This window comes from Aplysia californica, unplaced genomic scaffold (assembly GCF_000002075.1).
Source record: "Aplysia californica isolate F4 #8 unplaced genomic scaffold, AplCal3.0 scaffold00603, whole genome shotgun sequence".
Lineage (NCBI taxonomy): Eukaryota > Metazoa > Mollusca > Gastropoda > Aplysiida > Aplysiidae > Aplysia > Aplysia californica.
This window is the reverse complement of record NW_004797873.1, coordinates 322,180-343,780: the sequence shown is the minus strand read 5'-3', so window position 1 is coordinate 343,780 and position 21,601 is coordinate 322,180. Positions and strand designations below refer to the sequence as shown.

Sequence of the window (21,601 nt, the reverse complement as noted above, 5' to 3'; positions counted from 1 at the left end):
CACCATCATGTTCTATGTTTTGTTCTCTGTCTTGTATACATATTGTTTTTTTGTTTAACACCATCATGTTCTATGTTTTGTTCTCTGTCTTGTATACATATTGTTTTTTTTGTTTAACACCATCATGTTCTATGTTTTGTTCTCTGTCTTGTATACATATTGTTCTTTTGTTTTTGACACCATCCCGTAGTAAAGTTGAAATTGTCCAAGATGGCCACCCATTGTCAAGGAGAAAAGTGTGAAGTTGTTGTCTTAGACAGGCTGATCTCTTGGGCAGTTTCATTATAAATATTTTGTGGGTGGTTGACGGGTGCTCTGGTGTGGTTTGCTTCTTCTTTCCTATGAAACATCTATCGTCCTTATCTCCCGCTCTTCCATTTTATGTTTGTTACTCTCTTGTAACGCCTCTAATCTTCTGGCGCTCATATGACCTTATGCAGTTAGTGCTGTAAAACCTCTACTAAAACTAAAATATTATTTATAAAACTCAAGGGGCGTAATGTAAAGTAGTCGTTTGTACAGGGGGATTGTCTTTGACAGGTGGTTGTTAGAGCAGATTCAACTGCCTTGTTTTCTTGTTTTTCTGTTATTGGTTAGTGCGTATGTTTTGCAGTTCTATGCCGTGTGCATATTGTCCCTTTTTTTGTGTTGCACCCTAACATGATGTTGCTTAGTTATTGTTCTGTTAATAGTTAGTGAGTTTGTTGTGTTTATTTCTTTCTCGTGTGCACAATTTAATGAGATAAAATGGTGGAGAGTAATTCAGACAAGGCTTTCTGGAATGTGTGTTGGAAATGATGGGAACTGCACTGTTATTTTATGTGGGTTTCCTACTTGTGCATGAAACCACAAAGCGCTACCTTAGAATGACAAAGTTTTATCTGACATTTTTAGCCGTTATGAGTTACTAATAAGACCAGCAGGTCAGAAAGCTAATGCTCTATCTGATTTACCAAAATCGTCTGAATATTCGGAGTTGTTATCAAGATATTCGAAGAATTGCATTTAAAAAAGCTCGACATATTGCGAAAGTAAAATGTTTGGATGCCAAATCTCTCAAAACTAGGTACTGAGTAGGTAGAACTGGAGACATCTCCGGTAGAACTTAATAATTCTGAGGTAGCTAAAGGCCTACAAATTTAAGTCAGATGATTGCACATTGCAGTGATTTTTGTTTTGCCAATGAACAAATCATTGATTGGAATGTGGCATCCTGCCTTACTTTTGTTGAGTCTGCATAGCTTTTAACTGGTAGGTAAAAAAAAGTTTTTAATACATTTCTGATGGTCTGAGTGGGACATCCGTTTCCATTTCAGAAAATGCATACTCTCTCTATTCCAGTATTGCTCCTCATGAACTTGCATGTGATGCTGAAGAAAAATTCTGATCTTTCAAGGCGGGATTGACTTCCATCCAGCAACAGTCTTGAAATGTGCACAATATTTTCAGATTTAAGAGTGGAAAATGACCCCAGTCAACAACACAGTCTCAAAGTGTGCATGATATTTTCTGATTAAAGAAGGGAAAATTAATCAACAGAGCAGTCACAATGCCCGCACGATATTTTCAGGTTTAAGAGCAGGAATTGATGCCACCATCACAGAAAATGACTCCAACAACAATGTGGAGCAAGACGGGAAGAAGGGTGGGGAGGCCAAGAGTAAAGGTAGACGGTTGCGCATGATGAAGAGACAAGCATCAGCACCTGTACTCTCAGCCAGAGTAGACACACACAACGGGCAAAGTAATCCCACCCGTCACTTCTGTCCATTACGTCTGAAATCCCCCCCCCCCCACCACCCAGCCACCCGTTTCTTCTCAATGATTATATCTGACTGACATCCTTCTTCCATCCCCAAATCTTCTCGATGATTACGTCTGATATCCTCGTCCCCCAATCACTTCTCAGTATTCTCAATATTTCATGGAACATCCTTCTACCAATCACACGGACACACATACACACACACACACACACACGCGCACACACACACACACATTGCACCCCTCACCAGTGACTTCTGGATTATGTCTTACCTACCCCCACTCGCCAATCCCATCTTCCCTTCAGCCTTACTTCATGCCTTGTGCATTTAGCCATTAACTACACCATCACACCAAGGCAAAATGTCAACAATTTTTACTGTCAGCCAACAGTATGGTTGCAGCTCAGTAGGGTATGAATTTGGTGTTCCCAGTGGGGTCTGAACTGTTTCTGTTGTACTTCGTGGAATATTTTCGCTCAGTTGGGTGCCCTGATGGGAAAACAAGTGATCTACCTTTAAAAGGGACCTTATTTATGCCCAGTAAGGCATTTATCTTTGAATAGTAAATAACAAGAGTCAACAACTGGTGTGTGTGCATGCGTGTGTGTGTGTGCATGAGTGCGTGCATGCGTGCCTGTGTGCGTGCGTGCATGTGTATGTGTGTGTGTGTGTGTGAGAACACAAGTGAGAGGTAAAAATACAGAATTGTTTGGGAACTGCTGAAACGCGATTGAGAGAGTTTGTACTTCCTGCTATTCCCGTTTGTGTTCCAACCTCTCCCCCCCCCTCCCCCCCCCCCCCCCATGACCTTACCTGGTAATTACTTACAGATCCCACCTCATTGGATAAGCTAATTGAGAATAGTTGAATCCCCATGTGCATTTTGCAAGCCCCAAGTGCTACAGTGACGTAAATCAAAAGTGTCTTTTAAAAAAATTTGCCATATGTTGTAAAGCGATGCTTACCATCCTGGGCAATATCGTAATTTTGATGGGCAATGAGAATCATCTGTAGAGTGAGAGGTATTATTTCATTTTCCCGCTTGGAAATACATTTAGGTGGGCGGAGCAAACATTTTTAGGCTTTTAAAGGTGGCTAAAGTGGACGTTTACTATAAGAAAGGTTGACAAGCACTGCTATAAAACCCTTAAAGTTAAAAAAAATCAACCAATTATGGCCACTCAAAACAAATCGATTGAGGATAATGCCCCTTGTTACAAATGTATATAAAAGTTATTTAAAGTAGACTGGAACTTCTGGGAGATGATGTTTACATAAGGAGAAGTAAAGGATGCTGGAGAGGTATTAAGATTATGGTAAACTTCCACATTGCTCCCGGACAATTTTGATTTAAGGCTGAACACTTTATTATTTGTTAAAGCAAACCTTTTTTTAAAGATTAAAGGTAGAGTTCTACACATCACTTTTTCTGTTTTGTTCACTGTAGTTGTTCAATAGAATGAGCATGGAGCGAGCGATACAATCCCTCTCATATTATAATTAAAAGAAGTTCTTGTAGAATAGCATGCTTGGAGTTTTGCTCATGTGAACATTTTTGGTGTTCGCTTTGATATGTCTTCTGACATTTCTTCTCTCCTTGTCTTTACTCTCTTTCTTCTTTGCTATTTACATTCTTTTCTGTTTACGACTTCACAATTACCTACATTTGGTCTAGTGCATAGTAGGGCAATAAACTCATACAACCACAAAAGTCATCTGTGTTGTTCTGATTAATTGTTGCCTATAGTTTTCTTGTTCTTTTGATGATATCCCAAAGAATGTCTACTGCCGCTCAAAACTGACAGCGAGTATTTCTTAGATCCTTGTATACAGGGTGGTTCTAGAGCACCTACAGCAGATGTTGTTGTTTTTACTTTACTTCTTTTTTCTCCGTTTGCTTGTTTTGCTTTTTCCCAGCACCAAATGATGTTTTCTTGGGTCCTCTTTCTTGATGCTTAGCCTACATGTTTCAGAACATAAAACTGAAAATGTATACCTCAGCATACTAATAAATGTTTACTTTTACAGAGTCATGTATATTGTTATATTTATGGATGAGAGTTTTGAAACTTGTTTTTGTGGGAAGTTCAGTTTTTTGGATGTGAATGCTGCATGTACACAATACCTTTGGTTCATCATGCATCTTGCTGCAAATTTGTTTTACATTCATTCAGTATTTATTTGCATAGCACTTATTTTGCATAATGTATTTTTTTCTATAGAGATATGGTGAATGAACGTATGATATGATATTTTACATGAGTAGTGGAATGATATCTGAGCTTTGAGACAATTAGAGTTCTTGCTGGTAGCGTTGTCTGGTCTCAACACTCCAGTCCGTGCTCTTTCTCAGCCTCCCACCCCCCATCTACCCACAGTTTTTTTCCACGGACCCCTTCCACTCCTCCCACCAAAAAACCCCTCTCCTTTTCACCTTTTTCACCCAACAATTTACTTCTTTTGTTTACATTATAGACACAGTTATCTTGTAGAAAGCAAATTAATAGTTTGGAACAATTTGTTTTGAGTCATTTTTTTTATAATGTGAAAAGTTTATATGATAAAAGTAAGTTACTTTCTATGTTTTAGTTTTTCTTGTCTAGATTTGTGTTTTCTGAATTGTGGAAAATAAGAATCCTAAAGAAAGTAGGGTCTGTTGTAGAAGATTGTCTCGCACTTTGAACCACTATTATTATGTCAGCTTAGATAGATAGGCTTCATTTTGTACAGTTAACATGCAAACACTTTGCAATATGTCTTTTATTGGGCTAATTTGCTCACACAAAAACTACTACTAATGGGCGGTTGATGGATTTGCTCCTTCTTCTCTATCCAAATTCTATCGTCCTTTTTGCTTCTCCTACTTTTCTTTGTATGTTACTCTTTAGAACCACCTCAAATCTGCGGCAGTTGCTGTTAAACTCTTACAAATTTTAAATCCTATGACTTAACAACTCTCGTTTTGTTCATTAATATAAAAACAAAAGTTCTGAAATTAAAGTTTATCAAGACAGATGTTCAGTAGGAATTGTGTATAAAAAGGGCGCCCGTTTTCGAGGAGAAAAGCAGTTGTCTTAGACACTGAACGTTTTGGATATTGCCATTATAATGTAGGAAGAACTCAAAGAAGAGATGGAGGGGGGGTGAGAAGTGGTTGTGTATACAGGTGATTGTCTTGAACGCTTTTATTATATTATTTTTTCTAAAAAAACAAAAGGAGAATCGCGAGGTGGTCGTTTGTCTTGATCAGGTTGCCAGGAAAGCTGGTTTGATGGTATTTTTTTTTTTTCACTTTTCTTTGACAGAGCTTCAAGAGAAAGACGAGGCCAGGGAAGCCCAGGAGAGAAAGGTCAAGGCCTTGGAGCAGCGGCGAGAGAGGCAGGAGAAGGAACAAGAGGAGCGAAGGAAACTGAGCCAGAGTCGGAGTGGTTAGTTTGTGTGTGTGTGTGGGTGTGGGAGAGAGGGAGAGGGAGGGAGAGGGAGGGAGAGAGAGAGAGAGAGATTGATTGATTGATTGATTCATTGATTGATTGAGTTGGGGTTTTACGAACCTAGACTCAATTTTGGTCATGTAAGTGCAGAGAGAGAGAGCGAGAGTGAGAGAGAGGGAGAGGGAGAGGAAACTTAGCCAGAATTGGAATGGTTTGTGTTTTTTTGTTTATGTGTGTGTGTTGGTGTTTCTTTGGATGTGTGTGTGTGCAGGTGTGTGTGTGAGTGAGAGAGCCAGCATTAACTGGATTGTTGGAAATTCAGGAAGAGTTGTAGTGGTTAGTGTTTTGTGTGCATGTGTGTGTGTGGGTGTGTGTGCGCGCACGCATACATCTGTTGTACCCTTACATTGTCCTATTCTTCATGTTTCATGATAATTTTCTTATATTTTATATCTTTTTTTTCTTTATTATGAGAGAGAAGCTGTACTGTTTTTTATCTGTGTATTTTAATATTTTGCTTTTTTATTTTTCAGAAAGTGAAAGCAAAAAGGTGAGGAAACTACTTGTATTGAAGTGAAATAGATATCAATATTTTATTTTTTACGACACATAGATGCTAGAGATGGTTTTGACTTTACATAGCCTCAAAATGAAATTTTAGTTTAAAGTAATAATCATTCCGTACTTGTTTTCTTATTTTGTAGTTCCTTCCCTAGTAATATAATTCATGACATCAGTTGCAGTGAAAAATATGTTCACAGAATTTCATATTTTTTAAGAAAAGGTATTTCTTTCCTTAATAGTTGTGTCAGTGGGGTTTGCCATGTTTCATGTCTGCCAGCTTGCTAATTTAGAGAGTCACGAGGAAGAAATTTACTTTCCCTTTATCCACAACCAAGAACAGCGCTAAGGTTTCCTCCTGACGAAAATTTACTCTTTTCCTTTACTTTACTTTTCCGATCCAGCGGCCATTTGGGTTCTAGCCCTTTGGTCTGTCAATATGGTAAAGAATTTACATGTTTTTATCAGCTGTGCTTTGTCGCTGTATAGAGTATTTCCGATGTCTAGGGAGGCAGGTAGGTAGGTGCTACGCAGGTCGCAAAGTGCAGGGGAGTTAAAGAGGTGGTGTGGTACTGTTTCATCCTGGCAGTCGCACAACGGGCAGTCGGATGGGGTATCCTTGCGGGTCCTATTAAGGTAGGAATTTAGTGGGATGTGTTGTGTTCACAGGCGAAAGATCTCTTTTACAGTAACTCCTTTTATTTGGGTGTACAGGACTATGATGCCACAGACGCCGCAGGTGGTCCTGGGCAAGTGGCCGGAGGGTCCTTGGGCTCTCCAGCCTTCCGTGAGGCCAGTGGCAGTTCTTCCAGTCTAGTGGGAGCGGGGAACAGCTCGGCGCAGCAGCAGACGCTGAAGAGGTCATCATCCAGCTGTGAAATGTCTGAGGTTCGGGATGAGGACGAGGAGGCGGCCATTTTCCTAGACAGTGGTGTCCACGAGACGCGGTCGTTGAATGAGGCTGATGGTGTTTTACGTATGTACTTGAGTGATCCTACTTTTCATGCACAATTTACTGCAAACCAAGTTTTTTCACACAGAAATAGAGTTCCTTAGTTTTACGATTTTTAAAGAAATTTGCAGATTCGTGTTTTTTGGGGAAATGTTAAAAGAGATCCTGCTGCACTGGAACATATAAAACTGGGTGTTTCGATTTGCTTATTCACAATGTTCCCAAAAATTAAGTGGGCAAAATGAAAAAAAAGAGATTGTGTAAAGAAAACACACTGCACTGTATACTTTAGTGAATGTGTGAGTTTGTTGTCTCTGCTAGAAATGAGTAGTCTAGATATTTTCGTGTTTTTGAAGATAGTGACCCTCTCTGTATTGAGAGAGGAAAGAAGAAGGAATAAGAAATGAAAAAGGGCCGAGACTTTACCGTCAAATCAAATAACCATCATGTCTGTTCTTACGAGCGTTGATGTTCATGTGGACTGTTGTTCCACCACTGACAGATTGGCAAGGAAATGGGAATAAACATCCTGGCAGGAGGAGTTTTGTGAAATCATCGCTGAAATATACATCACAACAGAAAAAGAAATGGGGTTACTGGATGGAGAAATATCTCCTTTTACCCGTCGCCAAGGCTGTATTTGTCTTTTGGTGCCCCACTCCTTGTCACTACAGGTTTTCATCTTCCCCGGTCTCTGCTTTGATGTATTATTCCATGAAGTTGTAGACCACTGTTAGAGTTTACATTTTCAATGTGCAATGTAGGAGGTCTTCTCTTTTTTTTTCTTTGCCTCTATTTTGCCCTGCAGCACAGTTCTGCCGTAAGCTGAGGAAATACCTTTTTTAAAGTCAGAGCAGTTTCGAGAAAAAGGATTGTTTTTTTGTTTTTTTGTCAGCGTAACGATTTTAAAAAAGTGTTCCTCCGAAAGTTGAATTTTGATTTAGTCCAAAACAAGTCGTAGTTGTACTTTGAATTTTTCACACAAGTAGGTTAACTGATTAGGCTTTCCATTCAGCAAATTAAAAAAAAATGTACGCCAAAATGCCAGTATTCAGCACTAGTGACTGGTGAAAGGGGCCAGTAGTCAGTGAGTTAAAAAACCCAAACAAGATGAACTTTTGACTTTAATTGTTTATCTTCTCTCTTTATTTTCCGTTGGTGGTTGGCAGGTGCTGTGGTGTGGTTTGATCCTTGTTTCCTAACAACATGTATCTGCTGTCCTATAGAGCTGGGCGAAGAATCTAGTCGGGAACCGATTCCCAAGACTAATGCTACGAAAGAAAAGTTACGACTCCTTTTTACGTAAACCAGCCGTTACCTGTTACTTTAATCAGTAAAATCTTCTTTTTTTATTGATGCTCCGTAGTGTTCCGAAATCAAGGTTATTCTAAATCCTGAAGATGTTCGGAGCTACCAGGTAACCACAGGAAGAAATCACATCATTGGAAAGTAAGTAATTGGGTTCGGAGTCGATTCCTACGATTCCTAGCTTTCAATAACCGGGAACCTCGCCGCCCAGCACTACTGTCCTTATCCATCTTCCTTTGCTTTGTATGTTCCTCTTATGGCACACCTCTAACCTTCGGTATGCATATGACCTATTTTTGTTGCACGTGCCCTGAAACTCGTACTAACACTAAAAATGTTCTGTCCTCGTGGTCCAGGAGGGTCCCGGGAAGGGCTGACCGCGGTCAGGATCAGCCCGGAGAAAGTTCTCAACCTGCCGTCACTCACAGCTGCCCAGATGAAAGCCATCACAGGTTGGAATCCCAGTTTCTCTTTTCGTGTTTGTTTTTGTACGAGTTGCAAGTTTGTAAAAGAAGGAATTATGGAAGAAAACACGTAGAAACAATTGTCAAAGATAATGTCATGAATGTGCTTGTGAGCAGAGATGTTCCTTTATTATCATGCCGTTCTGTCTCTCTAATAAATATTCATATGTGGGTGGTTGATGCGCACTCTGATGTAGTTTGGTCCTTTTGTTCCATCAAACATTGGTGGTCCTTTTCTCTCACCCTGATTTTATATTGTACGTTACTCCCAAGAAACATCTAATTTTAGGCACTTACATGACCTATTTGTGTTCCAAGTGCCGTAAAACTCTTGCTAAAACTACAAGTATCTGTGTGAGCCGAGATGTTCCTTTAGTTGATACCATCCTGTCCTTCTGTTGACCTGTGAGTTGTTGGCAGGTGCTCTTGAGTGGTTTGCTCCTTCTGTCTTCCTTATCTCTCCTTTTTCATGTTTGTTACTTTTTTGTAACATCTCTATTCTGCAGTTGCGAGCGTCGTAAAAACCCTATACTACATATACATATACATATATCTAATCTGCGGCACTTATATGACCGAATTCTTTTGCAAGTGCCGTAAAACTCTTGCCAAATCTAGAAATATCAGTTTGAGCAGAGTTATTTCTTTATTTGACGCCGTTCTGTCCTTCTCCAGACCCCACACCAGAGACAGAAGCCCATAAATCTCTGGTGGCAAGTGTAAGGGCGGCAAAGTCTGGCAAGGTGAACCTGGAGGGGAAGCGGTTGGTCAGCGAGCGGGAATGGGCTCTCCTGCAGGAGGAGGTGAGTTTGATACTCGTGGTTGTTGTTTTATTGTCATTATCCTTTTCATCATTTTGGTGGTTGTTTTCTTCAATATTGTTATCATCATCAGCATCAGCATCATCCTCATCATCATCATCTTCAGCTTTGTTGTGGTTTGTTTCCATCCTCATCATCATCATCATCATATCATCATCATCATTGTTTGGAAAGAGTAGGAGGGAGAGTCTTGCATCATTTTCAAACAAAATGAAATTAAAATGTAAAATGTTCCAAATTTGTTTAATAGACACAGCTCAACGTTCGCCTCTTGGGCTTCCTCTGGAGCAACTGGTAGAAAAACTAAATAGGTGCTGTATACTAGCTGGGAAATGGGCCTTTGATGTTGTGTATCTTTCAGTCTGTGTTGGCCCTGACAAACAGGGTCAGAAGTGCTCCTCCTAAATGATCAAAGTTCTGTCGATGAGGGGCATAAAAACAGTTGGACCTACTTTTAACTCTTTAGACCCTGAGTTATTTCCACCGTTCCCCAGAGTTTTTTTCTACGGTCACCTAAACTTGGCTCACTATGTCTCATTATAACCCCAAACGCTTTCTTCTAGCTTCTAAATGGCAGAAACAAAGGCTGAGTCATTACTAATAAACTTTGTTTGGGAATAGTTCCGAAAAACAAGCAAAAACTAACACTAAATGAAACGAAACAGTTGTCACTGGCATCAGCGTCCAATGGGGAACAGGGTTATTACCGCCGGACGCTACCAGCGTCCAATGAATGACGCTACCAGCGTCCAACGGGGTTTAAAGAGTTAATAAAAGATGAAAGAAAAAAATATCGATCGTCTCTGTTTCAGATGCGAGCAGCCCGTGACAAGCTGGGCCGCCCCTGTAGCATGTGCTCCAACTACGAGGCTCAGCTGCAGACGGTTCAGGAGGAGCTGAAGAACTCGAGCTCGGAGCTCAAGAAGACGGAGCGCTCCCTGGCCTCGGAGCAGCAGACCAACAAGAACCTGCTCAAGTACCAGTCGGAGCTGGAGGAGGCCCTGAAGAACGCAGCGGAGGACGCTCAGTCGCAGGTCAGTGGGTGGTTTGGGGGTGCTTAGTCGCAGGTCTGTGGGTGGTTGGGGGGTGCTCAAGTCGCAGGTGAGTGGGTGGTTGGAGGGTGCTCAGTCGCAGGTCAGTGGGTGGTTGGGGGTGGTTGGAGGGTGCTCAGTGGCAGGTCTGTGGGTGGTTGGAGGGTGCTCAGTCGCAGGTCTGTGGGTGGTTAGGGGGTGCTCAAGTCGCAGGTGAGTGGGTGGTTGGAGGGTGCTCAGTTGCAGGTCAGTGGGTGGTTGGGGGTGGTTGAAGGGTGTTCAGTCGCAGGTCTGTGGGTGGTTGGAGGGTGCTCAGTCGCAGGTCGGTGGGTGGTTGGAGGGTGCTCAGTGGCAGGTCAGTGGGTGGTTGGAGGGTGCTCGATCGCAGGTCAGTGGGTGGTTGGTGGGTGCTCAGTCGCAGGTTTGTGAGTGGTTGGTGGGTGCTCAGTCGCAGGTCGGTGGGTGGTTGGAGGGTGCTCAGTGGCAGGTCAGTGATTGGTTGGAGGGTGCTCACCTCTGGTCGTGGGTAGTTGGAAGGTCAGTCATAGTTTAATCTCTTGACGTGGGTGGTTGGGGGCTACTCATTCACAGCTCAGTTTCTAGGTGGTCACCATCTTCACGATATGTGAGGTAGTAGTGAAATCGGGCGCTCGTCAGAATAATGAAATTGAAGAAACTGGTATTTTCCAGCCATTTTTCTCAATTTTTATCGAATTTTTGTTTTTTGGCTTAACACCATTGTTGTCCAATTAAGAACACATTTGTGGGTGAATTTTACTGAAAGATGTTGATTAAAGTCACAAAAAATGTAAATTTTCAGTTTCAACGGAATATCAAGCTGTGGAAATAACCGAACTTTGGCGGCCATTTTCTCGCTAATTTTATCTTTGAAACCTGGCAGTCCCACCTTTTTCAATCTCAAATATCTTGACTTCTATTCAAGATGGATGGGCTTTTTTTTCTCCGATAGCGAGACTTCTGAACAAGCTTTTAGGTGATACCAATAACTCCACATGCCCAAAAATTGATGAGGGCCTGGTTCCCCCACGTTGTGACACATATGATATGTTACGAAACGGTGGAATCAGGCTCTCGTCAATTTTTATGCATCTGGAGTTTATTGGTATCATCTTAAAGCTTGTTCATTTGTCTATCTTTTGATGCAAATAATACACATGTATCTTGAATAGAAGTCGAGACATTTGTGATTGAAGGAGGTCGGGTCGCCTTGTTTCAGTGGTAAAATAAACGAGAAAATGGCCGTCAAAGTCTGTTGATTTCCAAAGCTTGAGAGTTCTTGGAAACTGGAAATTTACGTTTTTTGAGCATTTAATCTATGCTTTACAGCCAAATCCACACAGGAATGTATTTTTGAATGGACATAACTGGTGTTAAGCCAAAAAAACAAAAATTATAAAAAAGTTTTCAAACTAATGCGGATATCTTCAATTTCCTTATTTTGAGGAGTGCCTGATTTCACCACAATGCCTCACATATGTGTGTCACTGCAGTTTCATTTTTCAGGGAATGACCCTTCAGCTCTTTCTTTCAACTTCACTGACCATCTCCAGTTCCCTGCATTGACTGACAAAGGATCTGCATCTGACAAACGACTTTTGCCGCATGACTTTAGTGTCTTTGTTTTACTAAGCGTTTTATGACACTTGGAACACAAATAGGTCACATAGGTACAGAAGATTAAGAGCACAGAAAAGGAGGAGAGATCAGAAAGATAGATGCTTGATAGGAAAGAAGGAGCAAACCACATCAGAGCACCTGCCAACTATCTACTTTCAATGTCTTTAACCTTTTAAGACATGATAAAATCAGATAACTTAAAATCTTTAATGTCCAGATGCTTGCCCAATAGTTCGGTGTTTCACCACACACACACACACACACATACTCATGCCCAGTGTGCACAGCCATACACACATAACCTCTCTCACGTCCTCTCCTCCTCATACGTTTGGCAACATACACATAATGATTTTACAGCATGCTTGCACTCACAGACATTGTTGTATTTTCCAGATTACCACGCTGTCTTCAAAACTGTTGGAGTGTGAGAAATATGTGCAAGACTTTCGGGAGCAGATGTCCTCCTCACAGTCAGAGCTCCAGGTCCACTGTGTGAGTCTTTGTACATGTGTGTGTGTGTGTGTGTGTATGTGTGTTTTACAAAATGTGATAATTAAGAATTAACCAACCACAGTTTTTTCTTTAACAGGCATCTTTCACAAGTAACATTATTCCTAGTTGTGTGTGCAGGGACGTCTTTTTTTTTTCATTTGTCCATTATTTACACTGAGATCTGTTTTCAAACAGTCATTTTTCTCAGCACTTCTTTTTCTGTAAGCCCATATGGGTTGTTTGATTAAACATTCTTTTTGTTAGTAAATGCAATTTTATAAATTTTTGAGTTACTTTCAGGAAATCCCAGTAGTACCCATAAGTATGTGTCTTAGCATAGGATTGATTTCTTCTAAAGAGGGGTTGATAAAGTATACTATCCTATCTTGTCTTCTTGACATGAACATTTTGCTGAAATTGGACACAATGACAATGATTACCTTTTGTTGTTTCCCCCCCAGTCTCTTCTACTTTATAATGTTGTCTGTTTTCAGGATAAGTTGACGACTGGTAGAGAAGAGGTCCAACAGCAGGTGAGCTACGATATGAGTGGATTCTGTTCTTTCCTTCTGTTGTTGTTGTCGTAGACAGCGAAAGATCTTGTCAGTATGTTAGTGTTTTAGCGCCTATAAATGGCTACTTGCACTGTATGCTTCCCAGGAAGTTGAGTTTGTTTCAGAATGCTCTCAGGTCTGTTGGGGTAATAATAGTATAGATTATGAAGCGCTTAGAGTTTGCTGTTTTCTTATTTTTTGTCTATTCCTCTTGCTTTTTCATTACATTAACTGTATTTATCCTGGGCCCTCTATACCCGTCCTGGGGCCGCCGCACCATATGAGTTAGAATTCAATGTGTATATTTCAAAGTGCTGTATTTCTTACATTTACTCTAAGATTTTAAGAAAATTTGGCAGTTATGTTAGAAATTGAATTTAGCACCTAAAAATGTATGCAGTTAGGAAGTACACCATGTAGATTTTGAGGTGTATTCCACCCTCCAACTTGACCCTGATTGCCATGCCCACAATGTCCCATTGGATTTTATAGATCTAGCACTACCCATCGGTACTGCATGAATTCCAGTACCTGTCCCTTCACCACGATCCGAATCATTATTAAATGAGTCTAATTCGTTTTCGTTATCTTCCACAACAGAATTTATACCACTTGATTTAGAGTCGCTTTCAGATTAATCTAATTCCCCCTCCCTACCCAGCGCCACTTCTTGAAGTACTTCGTCGGTCGTGAACCTGCGTTTTCGAGACATTTCTCAAGCTTCTGCAGCCATCAAAAACAAAAAAAACGCTGTTCATTGGAAAATTGAAGTATTCAGACTGAGCTAGCGGCGCCGTAATTGCGTATTTTGGTAATTACAAGCAGAACTAGCTGTTTGATGTCACTGTATAGCTGTTCCGAGTTTACTCGTAGCCCGGCCTAGTCCTCATTATGAGTATACTCGTGGCCAGAATAAAAAGAATTAGATAACCATTATAGTGTCGATGTACTATGTTTTCTCAAATTCAGTCTGAGAATCGTGAATGCTACCCTGAACTGTTCATTGTACAGTTTTAATTGTTCAAGAAATACTCATTATAATATGTGTGACGACGCAGTGGAATCAGGCGCTCGTCAATTTTTGGGCATGTAGAGTGATATCTTCTGAAAACTTATTTATTTGCCTTGCTTTCAATGAAAAAAATGAATAGAAGTCGAGATATTTGCGATTGAAGAAGGTGAGGTACTGGTTTCAGTGGTTAAATAAATGAGAAAATGGCCGCCAAAGTATGGTAACTTTAATAGTTTAAGAGGCCTTGAAAACTGAAAATTACATATTTTGTGTCTTTAAAAAAGATTTTTCAGTAAAATTCACATGGAAATGTGTTTTCTTATAAATATAAAAGGTGTCAAACTGATGGAAAAATCCCTTTTTCTTCGATTTCATTATTTTGACGAGTGCCTGATTTCTCCACAATGCCTCACATATAGAAAATAAAGCAAGGGGGAGGAGGGGGGGGATCGTTTGTGCAAGTGATGGTCTTGGACCGGTGGCCATTCTGAGAGTGCAGAATGGAGACAGACCTCTGTATTGTCCATTTCTCTCCTCAGCTGGTGAAACTCCAGGAGGAGAATGACAGCCTGGTGGACAAATACTCCAAGACAGCCCAGCAGCTGCAGAATGAGGACATCAACCTGCCCAACAACCTAGATGTGAGATAACCAGATCTATATCGCTCCTTCTTTCCCAATCAAACTTCTGACGTCCTTATCTCTCCTTATGGGTGGTTGGCGGGTGCTCTGGTGTGGTTTGCTTCTTCTTTCCTATCAAACATCTATCGTCTTTACCTCCCCCCCTTCTTTTTTTTTGCGTATTTTACTCTTTTGTAACACGTCTAATCTTCGACACTTATATAACTTATATGTGTTGCAAGTGCCATAAAACTCTTCCGAAAAAAAAATAAATCTTTCCTTCTTTCTATCAATGGCCTTATTGTGTTGCAAGTGCTGTAAAACTCTACTAAACTAGACACCTTTGTTTCTCTGCTTGATTCTTCTTGTGACATTTAAGAATTTGTGGATACATTTCATTTTGCATGTAGTGATTTTGCTTTTATGAATTTTACTTAATTTCCAGGTCTGGAGCTGATAGCATAGTGTTGGTGTAAATTTAAATGCTGAAGTGATAACCTGTCCAGAGAGATGTTTAGATAAGATAGGAAGGGTGCGAGCTGATAGGTGATGGTGTTTTTTTTGTTGATTTTTTTAGCTTGTATTTCTATTTCTCTATCAATGGACCCGTTTTCTGTAAAAATGTTGACAAGATATTCAGACTCTTTGACCTGTTTCAGTTGTTTGTTATTCACATGAATGTTGAGGCAACTGGAATTTCGACTGACCTTCATGACTTCTGTTTTTTATGTGCTTTTTCTCATGTCAAATTTCTCATAGCTTTTGTTTAATGGTATGGTACGTTTTTGTGCCAGTTGTGAAAATTTTTGTTCTTTTTTTTTTCTGGGTGGTTTGTAGGTGCTCTGTTGTGGTTTGCTCCTTCTTTTCCATCAAACATCTATCTTCCTTATCTCTCCTCCTTTTTTGTGTTTGTTACTCTTTTGTAAGACCTCTAATCTTTGGCACCTATATGACCTTATTGTGTTGCAAGTGCCGTAAAACTCTAACTAAAATAACTGGGGTCTTTTTTCTCCCCATGTGGGTGGTTGGCGGGTGCTCTGGTGTGGTTTGCTTCTTCTTTCCTATCAAATATCTATCGTCCTTATCTCCCCTCTTTCTTTTTTATGTTTGTTACTCTTTTGTAACACCTCTAATCTTGTGGCGCTCATATGACCTTATGCAGCTGCGAGGGCCGTAAAACCTCTACTGAAACCTCAAACTCTAATCTTCAGCACTTATATGACTTTTAATGTGTTGCAAGTGCCGTAAAACTTTTACTTAAATAACTGGGGTCTTTTTTCTCCTCTACAGGAGATGCAGCTATTGCTGCTGAAGTACCGGGAGGAGATAATCTCTGCCAAGGTGGCCAAGGAGCACGTGGAGGAGACGCTGAAGAGCGAGATCGTCTTCCTCAAGTCGCAGGTGATGGGCGAGCAGCAGGAGAAGAACACGCTGGAGGAGACCTTGTCGCAGGAGATCACCTCGCTGCAGGAGAAGCTGGGTAAGACGACGATACAGTGACTGCCAGTGAATGAAAGGAGTGAGGGATAGGGGTGGATGCACGAACCGCACTTCTGTTCTTCCTAACTACTCCAAATCAGTCTTGGATTCTGTGCTCCAAATACATCTAGGATATAGAGAGATCTAGATCTAGAGTCTTGCTGTATAAAAAAAACTATGCACCAAATACGTGCCAAATTTTTTTAACGTCATACAATGAAGTAACCAATTTGTGGGTTTAAACGAAGTCAACGTGTTTGGGACATGACTACACCAAATGTATCTAAAAAAAGGCAATACAATGAAGTTTGGCCTGAAGTATCCATAGACACTGCGAAGCACACTTCCAAACAGAGTTGGATGTCAAGATTCTAGATCTGGAAATAATAGAAGCAGCTGTCTCACACACGCGATGAAGTACAAACCGAAACGAAAGTAGTCCCCAGTGAAATATGAAATGGCTAATGGCAGAGTGAAAACTAACATTTGAGATCTTCGATTTACAGGAGAAACTATCAAATTTCAGAACTTTTAAAATATGCCCACATAACCCTTTGTGACAATGCTTAACTGAATTATATTTTTGTAGATTTTATGGCACCTGTGTAAAAAATGTATAATGACCTCACAAATGGGTTTAGCTCCATTATAATAAGATTATTAGTATAAATAATATTATTGATGTAAACAAGCCAGTTGTGTCTCGACATCCTGTAGGTGAGCTGGACTCTGCCAAGAAGGACCTGGAGAAGGAATCTTCGAGCCGGGCAGAGGCGGAGAGCAAACTGCGCGAGGCGGAGGCGTCTTTGAAGAGCATACAGGCCAAATCCAAGCAGCTCATCGGCAAAATGCAGGAGAGGGTGGAGGAGATGGACAAGAAGAAGGTCAGTGGTGGGCGAGAGGTGGGGAATGATGGATTTTTAGTTTTAATGTTTATAATCATTCCAACTCTCAGTTTAAGGTCATCAGCTGACAAAAAGAAATTTGTTTTACTGTTTATGGAACTTAAAACAATGGATGAAAGGGCATTTGAATGTCAAGGCCCCTATATCTGGAATGCTTTGCCCAGTAGTTTTAAGAGAGATCAAATTCTTTAATTCATTCAAATGTCAAGTAGAGTCATTTTTGTTTTTACGTTAAAGAGAGATTTTCTTTTTGTCAGAACACGATGTACTAATCATATGTTACTGTTGTACTGTAAAGCGCTCAGAGCCTGTGTACTTTAATTGAGGTTGGGCGCTCTATAAATGCCGTAGATTATTATTTATTATTATAATAAACCGATAAAACCAAAAAGCTTTATTTTGTTAGATGCATCTCAATGCCTTTGGATGACACAGTCACAGCTCCTAAGCACTGGGTTGACTTTTTGAATGAGTGAAAGGGAGATAGAGAGCAACATTTTATTGTTGGTTATAGCCATTCCAGTAGATTTTAATGTAACTGTGATTGAGTTTTTACTTGTATTCTACTTTTTTTTTTTGGTGCTGCCTGGTTCATTGCTCGATTTTTTTTTTCTTTTCATAGAAGTATTATGATCTAAATACAGTCACCTGTCAATTAATTTAATCTCTTTCACTGTACTGTACATTGAAAATGTTTTACCAAATGGGAACGAGCAGCATGAAGATTTTTAATATTGTCCATGATTATTATTAGTATTAATGTTATAATATCTAATTTTTCAACTATTATTGTTATTATCTTTATTATTATTTTGATTTTCCTTCAGACGAAGCTGGAAACAGAGAACCACAACATGAAGGGCAAGGTGCAGTCTCTACAAGTGGACTTGGACAACAGTGAGGCTGTACAGAGAGATTTTGTCAAACTCAGTCAGTCCTTACAGGTAGGCAGGAAATTGGCGCTCATATGACCGTATGCTGTTCCGAGCGCCGTAAAACCTCTACTCAAACTAATACAGGCAGGAACTATTGGACAGTTTCACGACACAATGTGACAAATGCCATTTTTGACCTTTGGCCAAAACTAGTATTGTGGTACCGAGAAAGGTGAAGCCCATTCTAGAGTCAATTTCTTTTTCACAAAACACGATTTTATCTCTCTAAAGAATTGCAGAAATACTTCTTTTTTTGTTCACAAAACTGACAAAAGCTGTAGATCTTTTGTGACAAACTGCGAAATGTCCTCTGTGCTCCCATCAAATTCTTCCCTAAGTCGCATGACTTCTCTTGTGGTTGACAAAAGTTTGGCAGTGGTTATCTCTCTTCCTTATTATTGTGGACATTTTGCGTTTTGTCAAAAATGTGGGGAGATCTCATCAATTTAAAGGATAAGAAGCCAACATAGGTTTCATCATTCAACAAATATCAACTAAGCCTAACATCATGTTCACTCTAAAAACAAAGTTGCTCAAGACTATTCTGTGAATGAGTGAAGAACGAAAATCTTCACTTTTCTCAAAACCAGAAAAATGGATATGTCACTTATTTTTTGTTTGTGAAACTGTCCAATTGTCAAGCTCAGTCAGTCCTTACAGTTACGTGGGTTTTTTCTTTGTCTGCTCTCACTCGTTTTTCATAGTGAAATTTTTTAGGTACAATAAAGTTACTGTCGTTTTATACCTTTTCTTTTCCCATCTTGTCATGGAACCTCTGGTTTTGTGCTTGTGTCCCATTTTTTTCCCAAATCAACTACATGAGTATTTCTTTGTCTTTTTTCTAAGTTGTTTCCCATGAAGCTGATTTTGTCTCTATAAGGTAGGATCAAGGCACTTACCTCGTAAATGACCCAATTTGCGAAAACTCAAACCTACAAACGTGGATGGTTGGCAGGTACTCTGATGTAGTTTGCTTCTTTTTTCCTATCAAACATTTATTGTCCTTATCTCCCCTTCTTCTTTTTGATGTTTGGTACACTCTTGTAACACCTCCAATCTTCTGGTGCTCATATGACCTTATGCAGTTGCGAGCGCTGTAAAACCTGTACTAAAACTTTTTAAAAACCTTACAAACGTTTACCACAAATGTTCCAGATTCAGTTGGAGAAAATCCGTCAGGCGGAGACTGAGGTGCGCTGGCAGCATGAGGATGATGTTGATGACTGCAGCAACTGCAAGCAACCTTTCACTGTCACCAAACGCAAGGTAAGAATTGTGAAAATATTATGGACTGCATGGCTGTAATTGTCTTCTGAAAAGATTAAATACGACATGTTTGAAGTGTCTTTTCGTAAAATTGTTATTGTAAGAGTTTTCTCTGTCCTATATTTGTTTCAGACTGACACTGTTCAGACCGAATCTGTGGAAGAATTGAAAAAAGCCCTCTTCATAATTTGGCAATTCTTAGAGATATCAGTTGGGGGAATGGCAAAATGTACGAGCTAGCTGTGATTTTGAGTTTTCTGTGTTCGTGCCATCTGTGCCAGACTGTGTATAGTAAAAATAGTCTTGATTCAAGATATATTAAACAAAGTAATTATTTTTAGTCCCTGTGCAATTGTTTCTACATCGTCTGAAAACTTCAGGATTTTTTTCTTAGCCGTTTCGTTTGGCACCTCTAGACTTGGTTGTCTGAGAATATAGTGGTGATGATATGCTCTGAATGTGTCTTGTTTTGTTTGTTCAGAAGAAAAATTTCAATCTTATCATTGACCAAAACCAATCTGTGCTGTGAACTGTTGTGAATGCAACTCGTGTTTCACGTGCTCATGATTGTGACCTTATGCCGTTGTGAGCGCTGTAAAATTCTTACTAAACTAAAAGCCAAAAAAATGAGGGTGTGTGAGAGAGAGATAGAGAGAGCGTGGGAAAGAGTGGGCACTACTGGTATGTCTTACTTCATTTCTTTCCCTCTCTGTCTTGATTCTGTCCTGCACTCTATGACAGTTATTGTGTGGATGTAGTTCTATTTACCCCGTCCTTTCCAGCTTGCTGCTTCTTTCCTATCAAACATCTGTCATCTTTATCTCCCCTCGATTTGTTTTTTGTTGTTGTTTTTTTGTTGTTTTTTTTGGGGGGGGGGGGATGTTTCTCTCTACTAATACCTGTAATCTTCAACACCTACATGACCTGTTTGAGTCACAAGTGCTGTATTACTCCTTACTAAAACGAAACAAACATTTCCTGCCCAGCACCACTGTCGACACTGCGGCAAGATCTTCTGCTCGGACTGCACCACCAAGTCAGTCAACAGCGGCCCCAACTTCCGGCCATCCAAAGTCTGTGATGTGTGCCACACAATCCTGGTCAAAGATGCCACACCCTACTTCAGCACAGAACCCCCGGCCACGCCTGACTAGATAAGCTGTTAGTAGGTTGTTTTTTTATGTTTGTTTGTTTTTTGTTTTTTTTGGTGTTTTTTTACAACATATTCTGACATAAATTGTTCAACGTACACAAAATATGTGTGGCATCGAGGTGGAAATGGGTACTTGTCAAAATGATGAAACTGAAGAAACTGTCGGTTTTCCGCCCATCAAGCAATTTTTATTGGATTTATTATTTGGGGAGGGGGGGGGGGGGGGCTCAATGCCTTTTAATCTTTTATGTCCATTTGAATTCACATGTCTGTGGATTTTACTGACAAACTTTGATCAAAGGTATGAAGAATGTAAAAGTATTTTCCAAAGAAACTCGGGCTTTGGAAGTCCCAAACTTAAAGTGCCACCAGGCAACTCTCATCTCCTTCAATAAGAAATATTTCAAGATAGATGGATATTTGTTTCCATTGAAAGCTGGACAAATGAACAAGTTTAAGATTAACTCCATATGCCCAAAAACTGATAAGCGCCAAATTCCACCTTGCTGCGACACATATTCTGATAAAAACTGTTCAACTGTACACAAAATGAAATTCCTGTACTCAACGGACGTGAAGAGTGCTATTAGAGCTGGCTTCTGCTGGCCGTTCTTACCCCCCCCCCCCCCCCCCCTTTTGCCAGCGGCTCTCTCGAACGAGTGGACACGGAACTGCTGGTTTGGGCCGACTGGTGATCGTCACAATTGGTCACCGGCACAGGAGTTTTAGTGAAGATATGGACTGAATGTAAACTATTTTGAGTGTATTCAGTGGGGTAAGTGTAAAAGGTATCTTAAGTGAATTAACTCAATGAGCTTTGGTCCCGAACTTGGATGGGATTGGGTTTTTGCATCCCCCCCCCCCCCCCCAAGATGACGATCTAATAAAGCAATATAATTCTTGTACGAAGCTTTAGATTTTTCATTTTCCTAACCAGAAATGAAGATTTCTGAAATCTGGGAGTGGCTTAGATGAAAATTATTTTCACTTTTGTGACCTACTGGAGAAGGCTCAATGTCTTTTTCAATTTGCCTATGATTGTTTTTTAAATATTAGATCTAGGGATGTTTGACAACTGTGCAAGCCAGTATCATAATAACGAAGTAAAATATAGATATCTGTATCTCGTCCTTACATTTTTATGCTACAATACTTGATTTGCGGTGTTATTTTCTGTTTCATTCAGTGAGAAGAAAGGGTTTCTGAAATT

At 40.1% G+C, this 21,601-nt stretch overlaps 1 protein-coding gene across 3 annotated transcripts in view; it reads left to right on the top strand.

The window, feature by feature from the left end:
* The window catches only part of LOC101863053 (rab GTPase-binding effector protein 1), a 41,884-nt gene extending 20,866 nt beyond the window's left edge, over nucleotides 1-21,018 (top strand). For all 3 annotated transcript variants that reach the window (XM_005107442.3, XM_005107441.3, XM_005107440.3), the window contains 14 exons: nucleotides 5,072-5,194; nucleotides 5,731-5,747; nucleotides 6,473-6,734; nucleotides 8,375-8,470; nucleotides 9,158-9,285; nucleotides 10,116-10,337; nucleotides 12,369-12,467; nucleotides 12,962-13,000; nucleotides 14,573-14,674; nucleotides 15,944-16,133; nucleotides 16,850-17,016; nucleotides 17,865-17,981; nucleotides 19,128-19,238; nucleotides 20,225-21,018. In XM_005107442.3, coding sequence (XP_005107499.1) covers nucleotides 5,072-5,194; nucleotides 5,731-5,747; nucleotides 6,473-6,734; nucleotides 8,375-8,470; nucleotides 9,158-9,285; nucleotides 10,116-10,337; nucleotides 12,369-12,467; nucleotides 12,962-13,000; nucleotides 14,573-14,674; nucleotides 15,944-16,133; nucleotides 16,850-17,016; nucleotides 17,865-17,981; nucleotides 19,128-19,238; nucleotides 20,225-20,392 — 1,841 coding nt within the window. In that variant the 3' untranslated portion in view covers nucleotides 20,393-21,018. The remainder of the gene's footprint in view (nucleotides 1-5,071; nucleotides 5,195-5,730; nucleotides 5,748-6,472; nucleotides 6,735-8,374; nucleotides 8,471-9,157; nucleotides 9,286-10,115; nucleotides 10,338-12,368; nucleotides 12,468-12,961; nucleotides 13,001-14,572; nucleotides 14,675-15,943; nucleotides 16,134-16,849; nucleotides 17,017-17,864; nucleotides 17,982-19,127; nucleotides 19,239-20,224) is intronic.
* The last annotated feature ends 583 nt before the right edge of the window (nucleotides 21,019-21,601 follow it).